Source organism: Pteropus vampyrus, unplaced genomic scaffold (assembly GCF_000151845.1).
Source record: "Pteropus vampyrus isolate Shadow unplaced genomic scaffold, Pvam_2.0 Scaffold575, whole genome shotgun sequence".
Taxonomy (NCBI): domain Eukaryota; kingdom Metazoa; phylum Chordata; class Mammalia; order Chiroptera; family Pteropodidae; genus Pteropus; species Pteropus vampyrus.
The window spans coordinates 445,781-471,371 of record NW_011889356.1 but is presented as its reverse complement, the minus strand read 5'-3'; the positions used below and the strand labels follow the sequence as shown (position 1 = coordinate 471,371).

The 25,591-nt window shown below is 44.1% G+C and overlaps 1 protein-coding gene across 2 annotated transcripts in view; it reads left to right on the top strand.

Annotated features, from left to right (window-relative positions):
- The window catches only part of INSC (INSC, spindle orientation adaptor protein), a 121,894-nt gene that overhangs the window by 32,022 nt on the left and 64,281 nt on the right, over window positions 1-25,591 (top strand). The window contains exons 2-3 of one of the 2 annotated variants that reach the window (XM_011384400.1): window positions 157-257; window positions 24,543-24,888. In XM_011384400.1, coding sequence (XP_011382702.1) covers window positions 157-257; window positions 24,543-24,888 — 447 coding nt within the window. Of the gene's footprint in view, window positions 1-144; window positions 258-24,542; window positions 24,889-25,591 lie in introns of those variants that run through there. The other variant, XM_011384402.1, reaches the window with a different exon arrangement.

The window sequence follows — 25,591 nt, the reverse complement described above, 5'->3', positions numbered from 1 at the left end:
TACTTGTGTGAGGACGATGGAGTGTAAACTGGTTCAAAAAGCAGAGGCCCTTCCTCCACACCTGCCTTGACCCCTTGTGACCAGGGTCCAAAAGAGAAAGTGATTACACGTCCTCTCTTGGGGCCCTCACTGACCCTGTCCTGCGTCTCTTTCCAGGGCCCCGACCACTGTGGGCAAGCTTTGCTGCAGATTGGAATCAACATGATGGCTCTGCCAGGAGGCTGCCACCTGGACTCCATCCCCCTGCCGGGTCAGCGGTAAGTCACATAGCTGTCTCTCAGGGCCAGACCTTCCCCATCTGGACTTTGGCTGAGGCCCAGCCCTGGGATCCTGAGACTGTAGGTGCCCATTCTCTCCATGCACTGTCCTGGGGAGGAAGCTTAGGACAAGATATTGGGAACGCCAGGTTCCTTCAGCAAATATGGATGGAACTGGGCCCTGGGACATGGAGGAGTCAGGCAGGTCCTATCTCCCAAGGAGCTACAATCTAAGATCCAGGCAGACGATGAAGCAAATAATCGAATGGAGTGTGCTGCTAAGATAGGAAGCCCAGAGGAGGGCCCTGATCCTGTCTAGGCCTGGACTCTGGGGTCGCTGGGCCAGGAGTCCTCGGGATTAATGAAGGTCCTTTCTGAGATTCTTGGAAGGGTCAGTCTACCCTTAGGTGTCTTCACTTTCCCCAAGAACACCAGGGAGAGAATTAAACACAGAGGTGATCCTTGGGAAATACTCATTGCCCTCAGTTGGGCAGTAGGGGGCCAGGGGCCTAAGGGAGGGCTACACTGAGCAGAGGTGAAGCCCAGATGATGAGGTTAGAAAAAAGAGAGACTTGGGGACTCCAGAGGTGCCTTCACACAGGGCGTGGATGGTCCTGGAAGCCAGAACCAGAACCAGAACCAAAGGTAAAAGTATGAGGGCAACAAATCTCTGGTGATCAAATGTCCTGATTTGCCGAGGATTGTCCTGATTTGGGCACTGAAAGTTCTATGTTTTTGGAAACTCTTCCATCCTGGGCAAACTGGGAAGGCAGGTCACACTAACGCAAGTTTGTTCTACATTAGTGAACAAACTAATTAGAGGAACTTTGCAATCCGAATGCTCAGGGCTTCTGCCTAGCCTTTTTTTCTCCTCCCCCGAGACATTTTGATGAGAAACAAGAATCCAAGTAACTCTTGCAAAACTTAAGTCTTTTTTGTTTTGTCTCTTATGTATTGCATGTGTCACTGACATCTTATCTTTACTTTGTCCTTAACCTCCCACCGGAATATAGGGCATTACAAATGACTATATCATTTATTTCTATATTGTGTGTTTGGTCTTTGAGTACTTTTTAAAAAAAATGTACGTTGCTTTCAAAATTAGAAGAAAAAACCCCTAAATATTTGCTAAAAGTCTACTAGAGCTGGGTTAACTTCTATGGGGACATCAGTCTGCTCCACCAAAGTTATCATTATAGAAAATGCTTTAAGGGCATGAAAACAGTACGTGCATGTTAATGAGGACTGAGAGCACAGAAATGTAGATCAGAATTAGAAACGTAGATCAGAATTTCCTGTGTAGCCTGATGCTAAGAATAAGGGATCCTGTTGGGGCCCAAATACCTTTCCATGTAATGTGCCTAAGTCAGAGGTCATGAGAATCAAAGCTGTCAGGATGTATGAGAGTCCTCAGAGATGGGAACTTGGCTTAGAATGGCCGATGGCTTTTTGGGAGATGAGCATCATCAGTTTTGAACACATGACTGCCTGACTTTGAAGCCAGACTCTACCTCTAACCGTGTGACCTGTGTAATTTCTTCAACCCCATCAGCTCCTTGGTTCCCTCATGTATAAAACGGGGGTGATAATAATACCTACTTCATCGGGTAGATGTGTGGATTAAATGAGTTAATATGTGCAGAGTATCTGTCATGCAGTGAGAGCTACGTAGGGGGAGCTATTGTTTATCAAGTGCCTGCTGCATGTCAGAGGTCCACTGTGGCTCTTCAGGTAGGTGGTCTTAGGGAACTCTTCCAGGAATCCCTCCCTGATCCCTCTTGGCAAGTGACTTCACTGCAAAAATAAATCACAGACAGAGACTCCCAGCAGCCTAATATTTTAAACCAGGGGAAAGTAGAACTGATCTAGATGAAATGGAATCTTAGTCTTCCCAGCTCATGTCCCAGCCAGGTCCATACCTATGTAGCCAGATGGGCAGTAGCAGCTCTGGCTATAGTGCTTTGGGACTCCTCCGCAGAGCCTCATGGGTCCTGGGCCGGTCAGATCAGAGCCTGGGCATGGGGCATCTGTCATCACGGGGCAGTTTAAGACAGTGGTTAGAGTTGGGACTGCCTCAACTTTATTCTTGGTTCTGTTACTTATTAGCTGTAACCTTGGGCTTTAGTTTCTTCAACTATGAAATAGGGATATTTATACTTACATCTTTGGGTTGTTACAATAATTTAAGATAATATGTATAAAGCACCTGCCTGCACATAGGAAATGCTCCATTATTGTTAACTTCTCCAGAAGAAGAAGAGGTTTTTCAGAGCAGAGAATACGGGGCCAAGGTAGAGCAGATCCTGGCACCTTTTCAGCCCCTGAGAGACACTGATCTCTCCCATTTCCAACCTCCTCAGAAGTTATAAGGATAAAAGGAAATTAAATTACACAAAAGTGATTTAGAAATTGGATTTCAGTTACCTGTAGTCATCCGAGGTCTGAAAATATTAAATGGAAAATTTTAGAAATAAACAATTCATACATTTTAAATTGTATGCTGTTCTGAGTATCATGATGAAATCTTGTGCCATCCTGCTCTGTCTCGCCTGGGACATGAGTCATCCGTTGGTCCAGCATATTCGTGCTGTAGACACTACCTGCCTATTAGTCACTTAGTATCCACTTCAGTTATCAGATTGACTCTCACAGTGCTGGTGTTCAAGTAACTTTTATTTTATTCAATAATGTCCCCAAAGCGCACTAGTGGTGATGCTGTCAATTCCAGTATGCAAAGAGCAGCTGTAAACTGTTTGTTATGTATCGTCAGGAAGTCACGATGCTTACATGAGTCACCTCATTTCATCTTATCACACATGCATTGTATCAACTCACATCATCACAAAAAGAAGAGTGAGTACAGAACAGTAAGATATTTTGAGGGAGGGAAGAGAGAGAGACCATATTCACATAACTTTTATTATAGTATATTGTTATAATTATTATATTTTATTGTTAGTTATTATTGTTAATCTCTTACTGTGCCTAATTTAGAAATTAAACTTTATCACAGGTGTATATAGGAAAAAACATAATATATATTGAATTTGGTGCTATCCATGGTTTCAGGCATACGCTTGGGTCTCGGAATGTATCCCTGCAAATAAGGGGGAGTTACTGTATTTTTTTGGAGGCAGATTAGTGTTACTAATTGATATATACCTTGAGCTAATACCTTGAGAGGAAAACCCCTGGTTAACATGACTCCAGGAGTTCTGCTGACCATAAACACTGCAACCTGAGAAAATGTTTGTTTAGAATATCTTCATTCTTATAGTTCTTATAGGGCAGGGTGAGCTGAAAAGAGAAGGTGGTATTTTCTTTAATATATCCACAGTATGGCATTGCCAGGCCTTCGGAGGACACTGGGGGAATGCAGTTCCTGTGCCTACCAACCTCTCAATCATGTGTGTTCTATGAGCATGGGCCATATTCACAGAACAGGCTCATGTGTATTTACAGGATGTCAGAGGGGTTAATTTATCCAATCTGATGCTGCATTATGAGCAGACAATAGCAGCCACCTCTTCTTTCCTCTCGTTCCAAGTTGCAGAGGCCTCTTTCACGGGGAGTAAAACCGTGGTTAATTGTCCCCAGATAAATAATTAATGCTGGATAATTGACTTCTTTCTGTTGTATTTTACTGAAACTCAATTTCACTCTGTAGTGCCATTGTTCACCTGAATGTACAAAATAAATAAATGCTGTCAAGTTGTGTGAGATCATCCAGCCAGCTGGGTGAATCATATGTATTAGGCCTTTGGTGTTCGAGACCCTTATGAGTAAAGAGCATCAGAAAGGGTTTTCTAGGTGCTGGCTCCTAGATGAGAGTAGAAGGCAGGGAGCAACAGTGTCCTAGGCCAGGGGTTGGGGTCCCATGTTGAACTGTCCTGGGCATTAGGAGAGGCTGTGATAGGTTCTCTTCCAACTGTATCTGAATTTCCTGGAAAGCTTTCATATTTAAGACTAATAAAATAAACAAGTCAAAATATAAAACCGTACTGTTGGAAACTTTAATGTGAGCCTAAGTGGTTGGAAGCTTACAGGCCTTGGAATTGGACTTGGGCTCAAATCTCAGCTCCGCTTCCTACCAGCCATGTGCCCTTGGCTGCTCCTTAACCTGTCTGAGCACCACTTTTAAATTCTAAAACAGGGCAGCAGAGATCACTGCTTTAGAAGGTTGTGTAAGTGCTATGGTTCAGGAAGGGAGGTCTGTCTAGGGCCCAAAGTACTTGGCAGGGCGCAATCCACACTTCACCAGGCCATTCCACTGATAGTAACCAACCCTACCTCCATCCCTCAGTTGTGGAAACATTTGCAAGCTCAGGTCCAAATACCTCCTTGGAAGTTCAAGGATTTATTGGTTTGAATGAAGAGGGCAGGAGATTAGCTCTCTGGAGAGCAGAAGACTGTGGCTGCTATGTACTTAGCTGATTTTTGTTTTCTTCTTGGGCCTCAGGGTTCCCATCTTTGCATCGGAGGTGTTGATCCTCCCATTGACTCTGGGCATGGTGGTGGTGCTGTTGTAACCTAGCCATGGTGGTCAGCCATCGTGGTCAGCATGTTGGTAGCTTTCTACTGTCACACATAGCTCTCATATCCTGCAGGGATCCTTATGGCCCAGTACTTACATTTAACTATCTCTATGGATAGGTCCTTGCAGAGTGGGTTGGAGCCCAGTCTGAGGGACACACAGGACTGTGTCCAGATGTTTCCTTCCTTCCTTCCTTCCTTCCTTCCTTCCTTCCTTCCTTCCTTCCTTCCTTCCTTCCTTCCTTCCTTCCTGCCTTCCTGCCTTCCTGCCTTCCTGCCTTCCTTCCTTTTACTACTTCTCTTAACCACAGATGATGCTGGGATGCCTTGATATTTTCTCTCTGGATTCCCGCTATGAGGGTGGGGATACTGACTAAAGGACTGGACTTTACTAACCTGCATAACAAAGTTGGTTCACTCTTTCCAGCACTTGCTATAGCTGGGTGCTTTTATACACAGCAACTCATTTAGTCCTCAGGATGGTGGGGGCTGTTGCCGGCAAATGAGGGGTAATTGATTGGGTTCTCTGGGAAGCAGCCTTTGAGATGGGGTTCAGGATGGTTGTTAGGGAATGCCTTTGTGGGAGGGAGAGGAAGGAAGCAGGACTCAAGGCCAGGTGAGCTGCAATGTAGGCTGGATGACACCCTCAGCTGATCTCATGAGAAGCTTTGCAATCAGAGTTGTTCATTGGCCAAAGTGGCCAGGGCCTTCACATCTCATCTTGATTTGTCGTTGGAGTGGGCAGCTCCAGGCAGGACATGACCTGAGCTGGGGTGGCCGTGAGACAATATCTGAGGGCCTGATAGCTGGAGGCTGTTAGCTAATGATACTTCTAGCAGCTGAAAGCAACAAGTCCTTCCTTAAAGGGGAACCTGAGCGGTACCTACAGTGTTCATCTCATGAGGAAATTGAGGCTGGAGGAGGTTAAGTGACTTGCCAAATACAGAGCTGAAAAGCAGCAGAGCTAGATACATGTTCCCAGCTGGTGCTTGAGATTGCGTGCTGGCCAATACTTTATCCAGTCTGTTGTTTTCCACAATACTCTTGGGGGCATTATACAAATAAACCATTCACTCATTTATTCAGGTAGTCATTTATTCATTAGCCTTCAGCAAATATCTTTGAGTGCAGATCATGTACCTTGTGTGTTGCTTAAGGAGACATGGGGGACTGAATTGGGCATGATCCCTTCCTTCATGAAACTCACCAGTTTATCTCTTGACCTGATCCAGCCTGGATCTGTATCAAGTATGCAACTCAGATTTCATTTGAGACCCTTCGCTGTGAGTGCAACACATTCTCATACGGTTTCTGTTCAGCTTGGAGCCTGAGATGAGCCAGGGCTGGGTGCAACTGCAGCTAGGGGTAAGCGGCTTCCTGGGTCTCCCCCGGCCTGCCAGCAAGGAGCCATTTAGCTTTCCTGAGCCAGTGGGGACCGTTGCAGGCCAGCCTGTCTCCACGTAGATAATGGCTTACATGTGTGCACCCTGGGTCTGTGGCTGGTTTTTTGTGTGTGTGTGTGTTTTTGTTTTTTGGGGTTTTTTTTTGCTGTTGGGCTGATTTCTGTGCTTGTGGTGAAATGTGCAGACTGTAATTGTCAATGGGATAATTGGGTATTTTTCTGTTGTTTAAACCAAAAGGAAGGGCAATCAAAGTTACAATCAAATTCCCTCCCTTCTCCCATCTCCCAAGAGAAATCCACAGAAACACAGGCGTGACCTGGTGAAGACAGAGGGACAATGATTCAACAGTTATTTTTAAGAAGAGAGGTTGGATTTAAATTCCCATGCAGTGCTAGGAACTGGGATCATAGAAGCATGGAATGTTGTTGCTAGACATTCCCTCAGAGCTCATCTGTGTCTTCCTTTCATAATCAGATGGGGAAACTGAGGCCCAGAGAAAGGAATGGAGCTTTCAAAATGCTCTTCAGGCCCTCTCCCGCCCATTGTGGAGTCCTGCCTTCTCTGCCGGGTTTCTTAAGCTCCTCCTTCCACTTGGCCTCCAGTAAGTGCTAGAAACTCTGTGTCCTAGCCCCAATGGAATTCTCATTAGCAATGATCTGTAATAGACATCGATTTCATTCATTCACTAATTCATTTGAATGAGATTTACTTTGGACTGAGAACTTACTTTGGGCCAGGCCCTGAGTAGTACAATAATTATTTAAGTAAATATCATCTTTTCTACTCATTGAGAAATTTCCTGAGGGCCAGATTAATTTCTGATTAATATTTGTGTTCCTGTATTAGAATGCACACAGTAGGATCTCAATAGGTGGTTGTTGAATGAATAAATGTTCGACAAGTGTTTGATGAATGAATGACAAATGGCCGAGGAGTCTCAGGTGACTGTGAGAAATTAAATAGCTTGTGTGTTGTTCTTTTCTCCAGAACACTATTTCCAGCAAGCTATTCTCATTCTTTTTGGTAGAAAACTGCTGCTTGGAGGGAAAGGGTAAGCTAGAGTTTTATCTTCATTAATTTAAAAACTCTTTCTGAGTGAAAGCCAAAGATTTAATTGGTTAATGGAGTCAGAGAGCTGGAGAAGAGACTTTTTTTCTTCTAAAGAATAGTAATTCAGAAATATTTTTAGTCCTTGGTTTTAAATTCACTGGACAGAAAGTCTGTAATTTCATCATTAAATCTCTTTGCAGGAGATCAGAGTGCAGTGGCAAGCATGGACTAGGAGCCTAAGGCCAGCCTGCCAGCCTGCTTGCCTACCTTCCTTCCATTTTCCTTTTGCCCCAGCCCTGACTAACCTGCTGTGTGTTGTTGGACAATTTTTTCCCCTCTCTGAGCTTTAGTTTCTTCATATGAGGATAAGGATGTGGGTAAAAGTTTCTCCAGGGATCCATCCAGCTCTAATATTCTAGGAATCTGTGAGTGAGTTTTGGATCGTCTATTCCCTTTTCTGGACAAAAACATCTCATTTTAGTGTCTCAGGGCTGGAAAAGACATCCCATTGACTAAAACAAGGTCTTCTGATTCTTTTCTATGAAATGCACAGAGGTCTAGTGTTTGCCTTGTAGCTGGGATGGAAATTGGATGACATGCTAGCATGAGAGCCCCTTCCAGCATGTGAGGCTGTGCCCTGTTCAGGTTTTATAGAAGCCCCTTGGTATATCCAGAAGTGTTCTGTGGAGCAGGGGAGGAATAGGATGCCCTGTTTTGATGGGATATAATACTGATAAACCCATAAATCTCAGCACTCTAACATGCTTCAGGATTTGAAGTCCTTGCTTTTGACTTCTTCTCCACGTCTCTGATTATACTTAGCAACTTGCCTTTTTCTCAACATGTGGTTCTATGCCTTCACTCCTTTGTACATGCTGTTTCTTCTGTCTGAAACCCTCTCCATTTTCTGCTGGAGAACTTGAAGGCATCCTTCCAGTGTTGGCCTGGGAAGCTTTCTCAGATAGCCTAACGTGGGCTAAGCCTCCCTTCTCTGTGCTCCCACAGTTCTTTCTGCTTACGTCTAAATGCCATGTGAAGGACAGTGAGCCATCATTGCTTACTTATAACCATTCATTTACTTATTCAGTAAACGTTTATTGATTTCCTATGATGTGCCAGGAGCTAGGCTAGGTGGAGGGAATATGTCACTCTGCAGTAGAACATTCTGCCCTTTTGGGGATTATATTCTTGCCATCTCCCTTCTGTGATCCCAGAACTTAGCCCAGTACCTGACACATTGAGGCAAAGTACTTGACACATTGACACAAAGTTTAAGGGCCATTTCCAAGTGTTCTTAGCATAGCAAAGTGTTCTTTTACAGAGAACTCTCAACTTCACACAGCAGGTGGAATAGAGTAAGGCAGAGAAATCCAAATTCTAAACGTGGAAAGAATAAAGTCTATTCTAAGTAAAAAGAGATTAAAATGAGCCAACAAGAGCATAGGCATAGATTTCCATAAACTATTGACTCCCGACGTTTTGGGGAACACTGGATGCCAGGCCGGCAGGATTAGTTGGGGATGAGGAACTGGTACTAGCAGCTGAGGGCCAGGGAATGGGTCTGCTGAGCTGGAAAAGTTGTTTCCCTTTGGCATTTGAAGTGTCAGGCACAGTTACCTTTTCTTAGTGATGGGCTTTGGTGAAAAAAGGGAGCAATCTAGGGGCCGAAGCAGAAGTAGGGCAAAGCCAGTGAGAGAGCAGGGAGACCTCTTTGTAGCTGGAATCCTGAGAGGCTCACTTCCTCCCCTCTTTGTGTGGTCTTCCCAGTTTCCCTGCTCTGCAGTACTTCTGGTGCAAACTTGTCAGACACTTGTGATGATGGGGCCAGTGGGCCATCAGTTCTATCTTGACTTTAAACAACGTATAACCAGCTCTCTTCCAGAAAAAAAAAAAAAATGAGGCAACAGTTTGAAATATGACTAGACATACCATAGTCACAAACTGTAAAAGGGCGTCAATATGTCGTATAAGGGTAGTCTAGCATAGTAGAAAGAGCTCTGGCTGTGGATTTGAAGGTTCAACTGTCCTCAGCCATGAAATTTGAAGGTTTGAATATCAGCTAAATTGCTGAAGACATCGAAGAGCCTAGTATAATAGTCACAAGCAAGGCTCTAGTCTCAGACTGTTTAGAGTCTTACTTCCATTTATCTACTGAGTGACCTGGCCAAATCACTTAACCTATTAGCTCTCAATTATGTGACCTCATGGAATTGTTTTGAAGGTTAAGTGAGCAATTAAGATCGAAACAAGCCCTTAATACAGTGCCTAGAATGTAATAAGCAATCAATAATTTTAGCTTTATTATCAGTATTAGCAGTGAGGTCTTGGACAAGTTATGTAATGCCTCTAAGCCTCAGTTTCCACATCTATAAAATGGGATGGTAATTGCCAATCATCAAACCACCATAAAGGCTGATGGAGAGAGCGCTTGGTGCACAGAAGTTTTCTATTGTTGATAATCCTCCCTGCTTGCTGCGTGAGTAGTTAATTCCTCCTGACTTTAGAAATATTTTAGGAAGCCGATTGTTTCATACTGCAATTCATTCGTCTGAGACTATGCTCCTCCCTTCTTCTACACCAACTCCACCCTGGATAATTCTAGCTTTAAAAAAATCATTCGAACAGTAGCCTGGTATGTGGAGATGATTGTGGTTACATCTGGCTTTGTGTTTAGAATCTGCCAGAGTCCAGAAAGCCCAGATTTGTGGCTCAGTCACCTCCTTCCAGATGTCCAAGAAAGTTGTCATCAGAGAACAAGGAGTAGGGTTACTCGGGAAGTGGGTATCTGCTTCTCTCAGGGGCTCTTCTGAGAACTGGGCAGGGTTCCTGTGAGCCCCACTCACTGTCTGAGACATCCTCCCTGCTCCCAGGGGTGGGGGCAATATTTACAGCTTCAGGCTCAGATTCTAGTTCACTGTGGAGAGAGAGGAAATCCAGCTCCGTCCTGGCCCCTGGTCCCTCCAGCTCCTTGGCTGGAGACCCTACCAGCTTCTGACTGTCGTGGTTTTCCACCACAAAGGAAATGTGATTCATTGCCAGTCCATCTGTTTTGACCTCAATTTTCAATTCCCTTCCTCTGTGTGAGTAATCAGATTAGTCTTCTGTACTTGCAAAGGAAAGATTTCATGCATAGGCAGATGGTAACTCGAAGTTCATGGCTGAGGACAGTTGAACTGTTGGAGTTGTGGGGTGCAGGGACAGCAGACAGCCCCCACCACACAGCAAGAGCTGCCCTGCTTAACCAGACTTTGTATATTGGGGTCAATCAGCAAATCCAATAGCAGAGGCACAGCCCAGAGAACCAGAGAGCTAATGACAGAGAGTCAGACAAGCTATGCAATTATGGGATGCTCAGTGCTAACACAGGCCAAACCTTAATGAGCCACAGTCTCTAGACTCCAAAGCTGAGAAGAGCAGCTCATTATGTGGCGGCACGGTGACCATGGCTAGGAGTGGACTGGCCTGTGGTGGGGCCATGCAAGGTTCACCAGGTCTGGGGCCCTCTCTGGAAAAGCTTGGGGCCTTTTTTGATGGACCTTTCTACAGGACCTGGTCCCACTTCTGCTGCGGCCTCGTATACTCCACTTGTCATAGTGCCTCATCCTGAAACCAAGCAAAATAAAAACCAGCTCCTCCCTAGATGGGTTTTCTGTCTTGGCCAGGGCAGCACTGGTCACCCAGACTGGAAACCCAGGAGTCAATTTGATCTTTACCTCTTCTTTACCCTCATATCCTCTCATTCCCCTCCCAGGCCATCCACTGCATCCTATCCCACGTTACTGCCTTCAAGTTCCTGTCCTCTCTTTGTTCTATAACCGTCATCTCGCAACAGGTCACCTTCCTCTCTAGTATCTAACACTGCTCTGGTTCATTTTCGCTAACTCTCTGCATAGTTATGTCACTGCCCCGCTCTAAAATGTTTTCATTGGCTCCATACTGCCTTCGGGATTAAATTCAAATTTCTAATTCAGTCAAAGTCTTTGATCTACTGGTTCCTGTCTCTCTCTTTAGGCCCCTTCCTGGCCACTTCCTCATAGGCCCTCAGTGCTTGAGTCCAATGAAACGTCTTGTGGTATTACTATTTTTATGCCTCAAGGCCTTTTCACATTTGTGTGGAAGTCCTTTTGCCCTTGTCATCCTGGCCAATTCCTTTTCTCTAAGAACCAGGGCAAATGTCATTTCCTGTGTGTATATATTCCCAGGCAAAGTCAGACACCCCACCTCCCGTGATCCTAGACTCTCCTGCTCACAGATTTTTGATGGCAGTGTGCTGCTCAGTTGATAAGAGCAAGGATTCTGGACTTGAGACGCTGGGTGTAATAACTCCACAACTTACCTGCCATGTGACCTCTCCTGACAGAAGTAAATGGGGGTAATAATAGTCTCTCTCGCGGGGTTGTTGGGAGGACCAAAAGAGATATTATAGATTGGGAGCTTAGAATACTTTCTGGCTCATTGCTGGAACTCAACACATTAGCAACTGTTATAATTATCACCAGACTGAAATCCTGGTGCTTTTTTGTTTTCTCGATCAGGGTTTTGGCTGAGCTCTGGGATTTTCAACTGGTCAGTTTGTCCTCGGCCACTAGAACAGGTTGATAAGTAAGTGCACAGAGAACGTGGGGGCATCGGGGTTCCAGGCCCACCCCAGCAGACACTGGCTGTGGGGCTTGGTGGGACAGGCAACCTCTCCAGGCCTCTGCCTCTAGGGGGGCCCTTTGGAGGGTAGCCCAGCTAGTGCAGCATGAAGGATCTTTTGTTCCCGGAGTCTGCTGACAAGTGGGGATAGGTAATCTGTGGTGAGAGCCTGAGGTCTGGCAGGTAGACTGAGAGCATGGTGGAAGAAAGTGGTCCAAGTGGTTGGGGCTGAAGGCTGATGGGGAGTCTCTGCAACCTTGCAGGCTAGGTAAACTGGCTCTTGGCGGCCCTCTAGTGGTGACTTCTGTACTCTCACCTGCATTTTCCAGAACCACACAGAGGTACCAGGATGGCAACAGACATGTTAGACCTGTGAGTTCTCCTAAACGTACCACTTTGGCCAATGAAGAAAACTCTCCTTAAAGTGATGAAGAGAACAGAATGGAGAATACAAAGCTAAATGCTTTTTAGTCTACACATCAGGTCCCATGTTTCTCCATGAAAGTTTAGGGCAAGCCAAAGCTGAGTTCGTGCATGTGAGAATGCACTTACGATTTTATCTGACGGTACTAACATGCCATTTGGACAGAGCACAGCCTTTTATAAAGCAGTTTGAAGTAGCATTAAGAACATGGGGTCTAGAGTGTGATGGGCTGAGTTCAGAGTCAAACTTAGCCACTTACAAGCTGGGTGATCTCAGATAGTTCACTTAACCTCTCCAAGCTTCAGTTTCCTTGTCTGCAAAAATAAGATAATATGAGGACTCTCCTCAGAGGGTCATTGTGAGAACTAAATGACATAATAAATGTGAAGCCAACCACATGATAGTTGGCACAGGGCCCACCCTCAGTAATGTTAGCAATAATAATTATGGATTTTTATCTCCCTTGACCCTCGCAGCAACCCATTGAGACAGACGGTGCAACAGTACAGATTATTGTTACTCCCATTTGATACATAATTCAGTTTCATAAATATATACTGGGCATCTTCAGTGTATGAGGTTCAGTGCTAGGATGGCATGCAGGGAGGATATGGCAGACACACGCCTTACTTTGCTTATAGTCTAGTGGATAAAACATATTAATCAAGTAGTTAAACATTTGAGACTCGTGTCATGATGGGGGAAAGACAGGATGCTACTGACATGTGGGGAACATGGGATATGAGCTCACCTAAGAATCAGAGACACTTCCTTTACGAGAGACATTAGGGTTGAAATTTTAAGGATGCATAAGTGTTAGCAGGTGAAGAGGAGATGGGGAGAGATGGATTAGCATGTGCAAAGTCTGGGAGGCTGGAAGTCACAGCAGAGGGACAAAAGAACTCAGTGTGGCTGGGGAAGTGTTTGGAAATGAGAGGGGGCGCAGGTCAGGGAATGAGGCTCAGAGAGGAGAAGTGTCATGTGCAAGGATGTGCAGCTATTAAGGGGTAGAAGTGGGAGGCCGTAACAGGGTAATAGATGGTGCTTTCTCGTGAGGTGTCCTTACTGTTAATATCATCACACTGGTTCTCATACGTATATTGGCAATGCATATACATATGTATATCCTTTTTAGAGATTAAAAATGAGTCATTCCTGAGTTAATAAAGGCCAGGAAATGTGAGCAGTGCCTCCGCTCTCTCTAAGGGCATCTAAAATGCCAGCTTTTGACAGAGTAGAGATGATGAGCTCTGAGTCATTGAGAGGAGTCAGTTGTCAAATGTACACATTGGCTCATTGGACTGGAAACGGTTACCTGGAGCCAAATTCATGTTCCTTGGCTTTCTGAAATAAACAACAGCATACTCTATCAGGGTGCTGGACAGAATGGGGAGGCAGCAAGGGCTTCGGAGGCATATATATATCTGAAATGTAGGATCAACTTTCTTATCATGTTATACTAAACAGTTTAATTCACAGAAAATGTTATGGCACACATATATCTGCGTAGGTTGGAGGTAATGACATGCATAATGAAAACAGGGACTTCTGGGTAACAATCTGAAAACTCTTTCTAGTACTACAGCTTGGAGCAGAGGGTCAGTGCAGGAGATATAGCAGAGAACACAAGACCAAAGAGGGAAAGAGGCCAACCCCAGCATGATAGGCGGATGCAGGAGACATTTTTCAGAGTCCATTGAAGGGAAGAAAGCCTCCTTTCTGGTTCTGGCATTGCGCACGTGGGTCAGCTGCAATTTAGGGATAGGATTTCTGTGAGCTGTCCAACACCATACACTGTGAAGGCTCTATACTTAAAATATGAACTTGGAGCAGTTACAGATGGAGAGATGGAGAACTCTTTGCCCTTTACACAAAAACCCCGATGCACAGAAAGGCTTGTGCCGATGCAGCTCAGTGTGGGATTCAGAAGTGGACCAATAGTAGGGCAATGAAAGCATTGGAAGATTTGAACAAGATCAGAGAAGCAATATTTCCTTTAGTCACAACTGGCTGGAGCTTTACTGGTGGTGCATTAGTGAGGAGGGGTTGGAAGCTAATAACCTAACCTCACTGTAAGTTATTTACAGCTTGTTACATAAATAATTATGTTAAGTTAACTGTTTAGTAAACAGTTTACAATTCACTGCATAGCAGAGGATAAGGCATTCTAAATTAATCTACATGTTGTTTTTACAAAGCCCTGAGTGAGAGAGCCTTCCAGGTAGGATTGTAGAGAGGCGTAGGGGGGATGTGGACCCAGATGACTTCTGGACAAGATTCCTCAGATAACTCCAGAAGGAATGCTTCTGTTTATAGTGTGAAGCTCAGAGTGCTTGCAATGGTTTCCAAGTCCCTTACATCATGTAGCCCGAGTCCCTTCTCTGAGGGTACTTCCCACTAATCTTTCCCTTGCTCCCTCCACTCCAGCCCACTCATCTCTATACTGTTTCTCCAACAAACCAGGCATACACCCACCTCGCACCATCTGTTCTCTCTTCCTGGAATGCTCAGTACCCATAATTTATCACGGTCGATTCCTTCACCTCCTTGAAGTGTTTGCTCAACTCTGATGTTCTCAAAGAGCCTTCCTTGACCACTTATTTAAATGGCAGTTACCTCCCTGCCTCTTACATGAAAAGTCTTGTCCCCGTCTATTCTGACTCTACTTTTTAATAGAAATTTTCGGCTTTTATCATATACATACTTTTACATTTATTATATTTATTATTGCCTGCTTTAACTTGCTATAATTTATCTTCCACGGGGGCAGGGGTATTTGTTTTTATGTTCACTAATGTATGCCAAGCAGTTGAAACAGTTCTTTGCACATAGTAGGTACTAAGGAAATATTTATTGAAAGAATGAATGAACATTCAGAGTTACACTTGTGAGAGTGTGTAGGCTGCCCACTCTGCATGGATGCTGGGCGTGCAGGGAAGTGTTTGGAATGCAGTTTTTTGGAGACTCAGTCTATGAGAGAGATTGGCCATCTTCAAAGGGAGAGACAGTGGGCCCGTTAGATTCAACACATCTCGGACTGAACCCATCTTCCTGTCTTCTAGACTCGTTTCTCCTATTCATTCAGCTGCTCAAGTAAAAAATCTGAGTAACCTCCTTGACTACTCCCAGTCATTCATCATCCATATGGATTAACATCCAAGTCCTGTTGATTTTATCTTTTTAATGATCTTGAATGATTATTCTCCAACATCTTTGCAACCACCATGAACCTGTAGAGAGAGGCAGGGTTCAGGAAAGCTGTTCTAAGTTCATAGAGCTCCATGATCTTTTGTTTTTCTGTGTTTCTGGGTTCAAAAATCTGGTGCTTTGCATTCTGAGAGTTCCTGGCTCGGCTTCTGCCCCTCACATTGATCTCAACATCCTTTGTCTCTGTTGTCCCTGTCCTGCCTAATTCTGCTTCTACTTCCAGAAGTTTCTTCCCAGTGTGGCACTTCGTTGTAGATTCCTGTTGGATCAGCTTTGAGAGTTCATAGCAGATGCCTTGCACTTGCCTGATATTGGAGAGATGATTCCTAGATTCGGCTGTTATTCTCAGTGTGTCCTACTGTGCTTTCCAATAAATACCCAGTGGCTACTTTGGGGTTCTACTTTCTCATATTCATCCGAGGCCACCTTATTGCTTCCTTCTTCTTCCTCTCATGCAGATGATCCCGAGCAGGTCTTGTAGCTGTGGGTGGCTCATCCCCACCTGCTTGTATTTTGAGATTTGTGGGGGGATATTTTATCATCTAGTTTTGTTGTAAATATTATCCATGGGTTTCGGTTTTGTTATCTAATTGCTCTGTCAATTTTTATGTGGGGATTCGGAGAAATTGAAAAACTATGCTGCCACCGCTGCCATCTTTATAGACTTTCATTTCTCTTAATTTAAGTAACTAGGTTCTGATAATACAACTTCTTTCATTAAAACTGCTCCCTAATAATAACTAACACATATAACATTGCCTGTCAGGGATTATTCTAAGCAAATATATATATTCGTAAGGGAAGCGATGACTGTAACAGCCTGAGGCGTCTAGTGGAGTCCAGACAGCATGACGTTGCCCAGAAGGAAAGGCAGCCACGCCAGGTGGAACCGGCAGGACCTGTGAACTAGAGTAGCAGCCAGTGTAAGGGTGCTAAAGGAAGAAAGGATGACAGAATCATCCAATCATCCAATGCCACCTTGTGGTTGACAACTAGTCTTTTCGTGAGGAATATACAGGAGATGAACTCTGGGGACTCCTAGAAATACTTGGGACTCATGGTGCATCATGTTGGAATGAGAGTGAAGTTAGGTTACATTTGTTTATGTCTGTCTCTCCTCTTCGACCATGTGAGCTTCCTAAGGACAGGCGGGGACCACCAGTACAAGGCCTGACACATGATCAGCATCAAATGCGTTTTATTAAATCAGGTTGACCGGGGACTGCCTAAGAGACACTGCTTAATGTTTTAAACCTTATTGAACTGGTTGAGAATATTTTATGTTTGTCACTGGCACCATGTGTGGACACACACTTCCCCGAGGAGCTCAGATCTCCCTTCAACCATTTTCCCAAGGTTTGAGTCTATATACCCACACCTCACCAGAAAACTATTTACCTGTAAGTTCTGAGAACTGGGATAGTGGTTGCTAAGGGTCTAAGCTCTATCTAGCCAGAACATTGCTTTAGTAGAATATAGGAATGCTGGCAAAATGACTTGTTCAGAAGGTCTCTCTGGTTCTAGTGGTAACAGTGTCAAGTAATTCTTTTTAAAGCAACAAAAAAATTTTATTATCATGTGTTTTACCCAACTCTCAAACTTTTACCACAGTGCAGGGAACTTACCTATACTTTGCCTGACATCACAGCCAAAGACAGAATTTGTATTTCCTGAAATGTAGTCCCAAAATGGAGGAGAGGGTGAGTTCAGGGAGTTCCTAGGTACCAGGCCAGGGTACTCATGCTTATCTTGAGTAACACCCTGCAAATTCAGAAAATATTTTTAGCTGGCGTGGCAAGGCTTATAATCCATGTTTCCCGGGCAGTCTCTGGTTCGCGTGATTCAATTAAATATTTATTGATACCTACTATGTGTCAGACTCTGTGCTGAGTGCTGGTGATGCTGAAATAAATCAGATTGTGCCTGCCTTTGAGGCTATCTCAAAGTCTGGTGGAAGAGAGACAGGTAGAGAAACTGTGTAGTGTGGTCAGTAGGTATACGGTCTTCAGAATCAGGCTGCTTTCAGGAAGTTCAGGTTCTCTTAAGTCATGTAAAGCTTCTGCACCTTTGTATTTTCACCTGTAAAATGAAGACAATAACGGTGTGCATTTAATCATGCTATTGTGACAATAAAATAATGCATGATAAGTGCACAATCCTTGGGGCACTGTAAGAGTTCAGTAAATATTAGTTATTGTTATTGATGGCTTTTATCTACTTTCCCTTTTCCTGAGACTTCAAAACTGCTTTTTATCCTTCTCTCTCTCTCTCTCTCTCTCTCTCTCTCTCTCTTTAGCTAAACACAATTAATATCTTAATAGTTTAGTTGTAACTTGGGCAGCTTGGGAGAAGTTAGGCTGGGTGGGAGGTATATCCATGCCTTGAATAGTCAACCCATCTTGCCCTCCACCTCCTGGTAGGCCAGAAGCCCCTGATGTCCTCCCTTGTCTTGGTCAGAGTTGGCCTTGGACCTAAGTGGGATGTGCCTGAGTGACAGAAGCTGAGGACTAGCCACTGAGTGGGGTTAAGAGGAGGCAGAGATCCATGACTTCACTTATCTGCTTGATTTATTCTTCTCAGTGTGTTTGGCTGTTGCCTGGGGGGAAGGAGGAGGTATCTGTTTAAAGGAGCTCTAGAAATAGAAGTTATTTTAAGCTCATTCTTAAAGAAAACCATATTCTTCTTTCCCCACAGGCACCCCTTGTCCATCCTTATTTCTGAGGCTGTCACTCTGGAAGAGGCTCCTGTTGCTGGACAGTTGGGAGTGGGTGTGGCCTGAAAGCAGTAATTACTTCTCCAAGGGTAGGGGTCCTGCCCTGCCCTCCACAGCAGAGCTTTAGACAGAGTCAGGAGTTTATAGCTTCCCTTCATCTTTTGTTGCTCATAAGCAGCCCTGAAGTTCTTGCTTGGGAAAATGGTCCTTCCTGCTTCCCTTCGTGAGGCAGCTTCATCTTGCTCTCTGTTCCTCTATTTTTTTTTTTTTTTTGAAGGGTGGGCAGAGTGAGAAGAAGTAAAGCATGAAAGTTAAGAGTAGACTCAAGTCAGAGAGACCAGGGTTCCAGTCTCAGTGCTCCTACTTTCTACCTGGTGATTTTACTTCTCTGCGTCTCAGGTTCCTCACCTGTAAAATGGGAATAACACTAAGATGTAACTTAGACAATTGTTCTGAGGAGTAAATCAAGTAATTCTTGTGAAGCTCTAAGCACAGTGCTCAACACATGGAGTGTGCTTAATAAATGCGAGCCACTATTATGGTTATTATTATAGGTGCTTAACTGTCACATGTGGGGAAGGGCAGCAGAGAGAACATTTTCGAGCGTTTCCTTTTTGCCATGCAATGTCCTAGGCCCTTTACATTCACCATTTAATTTAAAAGGGGGTCAAATATGTGGTGACAGAAAGAAATCTAACGATGGGAGGTGAACACAGTGTAAATATATATGCCTTACTGTTAAAGTGTACCGCTGAAACTTATTGGATTTCATTAACCAATGTCACCATAAAAACAAACAAACAAACAACAACAACAAAATGCTTACAGCTGGGTTTTATTTTAAATTGGTGATTTATAGTCAATAAATATTTTCATTACAAGAAAATAATAATTTAATTCTTCCATTAACCTGGTATGGAAGGTTTTATTGTTATCTCTATTTTATAGATGGACAGTCGAGCCCGAGAGAGGCTAAGAAACTTACTCAAAAGACTAATGTATATTGTCAAAAGTCAGGATGCTGGTTGTCCTGGATGGGGAGCACCATCAGGGGGCACAGGGAGACTTCTGGGGTGCCAGTACTATTCTGCTTCTTTATCTGGCTCCTGGATACATGGATGTGTTGATTTTATGAAAACTCATTGAACTGCAACTCGATTTCATGACTTGTTCACTTTTATGTACATACATTTTTTCAATGAAAATTTCAGAAACAGGAAAAAATAAATAGTAGCAGCAGCCTGCCCTTGGTCACACAGATTACGGGAAGCAGAGCTAGCTCTTTCTACCCGCTCATGCTGATGTGAGGCCTTGGCCTGCAGATGCGCATCTTATGCCCCAGGCCCTTACACAATAGGCTGGCTATTCCTTCTCAAGGAAGCTCTGCATCAAGCCCTGTTCAGGCAACTAAGGAGGAAGCAAGATCAGTCTGAGGGCCTGACTCTGCCAGAGGGAGGCCTCTCTGAGGCAGCCAAGCAAGAGGCTCGCTTAGGATTCAGCCACTGGTGGGCTCAAGGGCAGATGATGGGGCCTACTGGAAGACGAAGCTAGCTAGGCTTGCTGTGTTTCTTTTCTCCGAGAGAACAACTTCTATCCCCTAGCCCAACTGGGAACCCCTTTTCTTCCACTTCCAGGTTCTTTGAAGAAGCTTCAACTCTTGGCCTCTTAGCCAGATTCCACCTACCCATCCAGTGGGGCTTGGATTTCCTAGGTCTACCTTCTGCAGGGCACATGACACAAAGCCAGAGAGGCAGCCAGACTCAGCCTGTGCTTCTGGTAGGGGAAGAAGCAAGGGAGGTGAAATGTTTTCTCAGCTAGATGGGATAAAGAATCCTCAGGCCTGTCATCTAGACTCTTCCTTCCTCCCCAAACCCTGTATTTTTTTAAAGGAATTTTTAAATTTTAAAATAATTTTAGATTTGTAGAAAGTTGCAAAGATAGTACAGGGTATTCCCACACACCCCCTAGCAAGTTCCCCCTATCGTCACATCTTACACAAGCAAGTACATTTGTCACAACTAAGGAACCAGCACTGGGCCTTTGCTGTTAACAAAATGCCAGAATTTAGTCACATTCCACTAGAGTTTCCACGAACGTCCTTTTGTCTTTCAGGATTCCATCCTGGAGATCTTATTACACTTATTATCATGTCTCCTTCATCTTCTCTGTCTATGTCTTCCTTGTTTTTGATGACCCTGACAGTTTTGAGGAGTACTGGTCAGGTATTTTGTAAAATGTCCCTCGGTTTGGGTCACTGATATCTTTCACATGATGAGAATGAGGTCATGTATTCTGGGGAAGAACGCCACAAAGCGAAAAGTCCTTCTCATCATATCATATCAGGGGTACGTGCTGTCAACACGGCTTATCAAGTGGTGAGGTTCACTTTGATCACTTGGTTAAGGTGACGTTTGCAGTTTCTTTACTGCAAAGTTACTTTTTTCTCCACTTTCTATACTCTTTTCTTTGGAATTGAGTCACTAAGTACAGCCCATGCTCAAGCACCATCTCATTGGTTTTTAATCTTCGAGTATATCTGATGCAAGACCCATAAACACACACACTCATCAGAGTATTTGCACAGGTAGAGATACATAAACTCACACGAGACATACAGATAATAGAAACAGATACCCAGATGAGTTCATATCTACAAACAGACATGTATAAGCAGGCACAAATTCTGGAGAAATCAATAGTTTTGTCATCCCATTTCTCTTACCAGCAGAGTGATAAATCAGTTAGGATTTTAATTAACACAGTGTCTGAAATCCCACTTTTTTTTCTAATTTTTAAAGATCTTAAAGAGCAAGAACTGGGGGTGGAGGGAGTGACGAAAATGTGAGTTTGGGATCTAAGCAGGACTCTGGTGGCTCTGGCTCCCTTTTGCTCCCTTCCTGGCACTTCCATGACACTTCCCATCCTGTTCAGAAGTAGCGGGCTGTGACCGTCTCCCACCTGAGGGGCCTAGAGCTCTTCCCCAGGGAGACGTGCTGAGAACCGCCCCCAGCACCACGGTTTGCTTTGCGCCAGGCGCTGCGCTCTAGTGGTCTTTCACCCCTGCGACCTTTGTCTCCTTGCCCTGTCGCCCTGCAATAGTGTCTCAGAACTTTCGGCATAAATGCTCAACCCCGACTCTGGTATTCAAAGCTTCTCAAGATCAGGGTCCTGGGCCACCTTTCCTGCCTTCCCTCTCACCGCTCCCTCTTTTCCAGAATGTATAATTCCAGCCCAACTGAACTCCTCATTGTCCCACTGTCTGCCCTGCTCTGGAATATGCTCCCACTGTCCTTACATGTGCAAACCCTACCCAGCTCTGATCTCCAGCTGGTAGGGACAGCTTCCTTCTTTGAATTCGCAGAAAACCTTTTCTCTAAGGGATGGCGCTGACTCAACTCTGCTCAGTTATCTGTATACCTGGGTTTTAGAAATGGTTCTTTTCATTACCAGCAATAGAAATTAACCCTTGGACTTATTCTCCAGTCCCTAACTGAAGTTGCCATCATGAACATGTCCCATATTCAGCAACTTCAGTCTCTGCAACTCTGGCTCTAAGTTTCACAATTTAGGGAGAGGGAATTGGATTAGTGCAGCTTGGTTCAGGAGCCCACCTGAAGATCGACTGCCAATTATTGCTGGGGACATTTTCACAGCACAGACATGGCCGCTGAGGGACTATTCCTATGTTTGGGAGAAGAAACCTTTCCCAAACAGAAGAGAAAAGCTGAAGCCCAGGAGGCAGTTAAATGTAACTTGTCTTTGCTATCAACAGAAGAAGGAGGAAGGATGCTGGGATGCCAAAAGCCACAGTTGTCCACTACAAAGTGTTTATGGAATGAAAGACTCAGTGAGTGAGTGACTGGTTCATTTGTTGACTTTTAAAAGACCCTAGATCAGTTTGCCTCCCAGTTCTCTATCTCTGGAACATGCTGATCATATAGTTTTCTATCTTCTACTTCTGCTTTCCAATCGTGTTCGTCTTGGGGCACTCTCTGGGTAGCCTGAGTGATAGAAACATATGGAGTCTTCTGCAGAGGTATAGCACTAAATACCCTTCACTCATTCACTGGTGTACATTTACTGAGTATATGTTGGGCACTGGCAATAAACCAGATATGAGGGACTGTCCCTTCACAGGACTTGGAGAGTTCAAACGAACATACTGATTACACTAGAAAGTTATTAGTGCTCTAATGGAGGATGCACAAAGAGGTACAGGGACCTTGGGGAGCAGCTGATGATCTCTGGCTGAGGCTTTTCAGAGGAAGTAACATTAGAGGCAGGTCTTGCAAGGTGAGTAGGAGCTATCCAGGTAGAGAAGAAAGAAAAGGGATTCCTGTCTGAAAGAATTGTCTGTGCAAGGCCACAAGGGACTGTAAAATAGAGTTATACGTTTGGGAAATAGAAAGGTTAAGTGTGCCTGGAGTGTAGCACATGTTTATGGCAGGATGCTAAGAGCTGAGGCCGGGAGCTGGTAAAGGGACAAGTGTGGGAAGGGAGACTTGGGCCAGATCTTGGAAGCCCACCTATCCAAGCCTCAGGAATTTTGACTTGTGCAGGAGGCAGTGGTGCAGAGGAGCACTGAGGACTCACACCAGAGAGTAACTATGCATATGTGTGTGTGCGTGTGTTTGTGCACGTGCGTATGCTATATCATGGGGGAAATGGGAAGCACTACTGCTTTGGGGAGCCATTAAGGCAACAGCTATTAAATTATAATTCTACTCCTAGGGATCCATGCCACAGAATGGAGGATCGAGAGAGTGATAATAAGACATAGAAGAGTGGAAATTGTGTACAATCAAAGAGTATGTGATACAATCCCACTTATATAAGGTTAAATTTGAATTCTTAAAGATGTAATGGGCAGCAGGGTGCTGTGATTTCAGGTGACTTTGTCTCTGCTTCTTTGTCTCTCTGTCTTTCTCTGTCTCTCTCCCTGCCCCCACCCATATATACATATACGCACACACACATGCATGCATATATATGTGTGTGTGTGTGTGTGTGTGTGTATATATATATATATACACACACACACATAATTATTTTTTACAAAATATAATAGCTATTTTCATAAAGGGAGAGGGAAAAAGGTCATTGGTGAGTTTTTGTTTTTAATAATTTAAAAGGCAATTTGCTATAAGAAACCATGTGTACACTTTTCCTGGTTAAATATTATAAGCTTTGAGGTTAAAAATTACATTTAAAAGCCTAATAGTCAAGCGGTTGTATTGTTCAGAAAGCCCTGCTCTCTCTCAATAAATAACAGTAAATGTGAAGACATGATCTTAACCATTATAATTGGAGCAAGCCTTTATAACTTCAGTTCTACCTGATACATTTGCTCCACCTAGCCGGCCTCATCAGTGCCTTTTGTGTGGTGTCTTGACTCAGAATAAAAGCCAAGTCCTGACCTTGTCCTGCACAGCCTTCCAGGTTCTGCCCCCACCTGCTGCCCTCCACTGCTCTCGCTGCATGTCTCCCATCCTTCTCTCTGCCTGCTTGACTCTGGCATCTTTGCTCTTCCTCACTCATCTCAGAGATGCTGGTGCCCCAGAGCCTTTGTTCTTGCTATTCTCTCTTTCTGAAACAGTTTGCCCCAGATATGCACATGGTTTGCTCCCTCATGCCCCTCGAGTCTTTAACTCGATAAAGATCTCGGGATCAAATCTATAGTCTTACACTATTGTACTAAATAATTTTGTTCCATTACAAAAGCAACATATATGCTCCCTATAGAAATTTGGAAATTAGAAAAAAAAGTTGAAAAAATAATAAAGTCTTTCGTTTCACCACCTATAAAAGAAACACTAACATTTTAATCTTTCTTTTAAATACTGTTCTAGCCACAGCTTTTTGACATAATAGTAATAATTGTGTGTTTACATTTTTGCATACCGCTTTCCCCACTTTATTAGCGCACACATTTTTCTTTGCTATAAACTTTTAGAAAGCATTATTTTAAACAAATGCACACTATATAACCAAGTAGCTGTACCATAGCTTACTTAACAGAACTAATATTTTACATTTGTGCTGTATCTAGTTCCCTTTTATTGTAAAGATCATGTGCTATTTTGCAGACTTATTGTAGCCTGTTATTTGTCTTGTCATCTGCTCCCAAAACTTCTGCACCTTAGTCTTATTACCTGTAAAATATACACAATAAGAAGTAAGAGGATTAAGGTAAGTGAAAGCAAGAAACAGTGATGAGCATATAGTAGCTGTTCAGTAAACATCAGGTGGCTTGGAACTGAAACCTTTGGCAGTTGTGGAGTATTGGTAGCCATCATGGCACTGTTCTCTGGCTGCAGGCTGCACCTGATGCAGGTGGACTCGGTCCAGCGCTGGATGGAAGACCTGAAGCTTATGACCGAGTGCGAGTGCATGTGTGTCCTGCAGGCGAAGCCCATCAGCCTGGAGGAGGATGCACAAGGTGACCTCATCCTGGCGGGCGGCCCTGGCCCTGGAGACCCCCTGCAGCTTCTGCTCAAGCGAGGCTGGGTCATCAGCACCGAGCTACGCAGGATTGGGCAGAAGCTGGCCCAGGACCGCTGGGCACGCGTCCATAGCATGAGCGTGCGTCTGACCTGCCACGCCCGCTCCATGGTCAGCGAGTACAGTGCTGTCAGCAGGAGCTCCTCCCAGGAGATGGACCAGGTTAGTTGCCCTGGGATAGGTGTTGGTGGGCACTTGCAATGGGGTTGACTTCTAGAAGAATGGGTCTGAGTTGTGTGGCATCTGAGCTCTTCCTGCCCCAGGGACTTTTTTCTTCTTCCAATAAAACAAGGAAGACAGAAAGGCCCTTTGCGGAGTATGTTCTCTGTGCTAAGATTTGTGCTAGCTTTTTTATGCACATCTCATTTACCCTGCATAACCCCTGAAGCAGACAGAACTATGAGAGGCTCTGCAATGGTTACGTATACCTACTTTCATGCCAGACTGCCTAGATTCAAATGTCAGCTCTGCTGTGTGACCTTGGCAAGTTGTTTAACTTCTCTGTGCTCCTAATGAGTATAATAATAGTATTTATTTTATAGATCTGTTGTTAGGACTAAGTAAGTTATTACATGTAAAACATTAAAAACAGTTGAATTAACATATTAGCTACTATTATTGTCCTCACTTTATAGACAAGGGAACAGAAACTCAGAGAGCTTAATAGCTTGCCCAAAGTTATATAGTAAATGGTGTAAGCATCATTCAACTGAAGCCTTTCTGATTATAAAGCCCATGACTTTGAATCTTCTTCTCCAAGCCCAAGTGAACCATTGAAAATCTCCCTTATTTCTCTTTCCTTTGGCATTTACTTTCCACCTTAGTGCTTTACCGTTTTCCTCGCTCTACTTTGCAGACAGTAAAC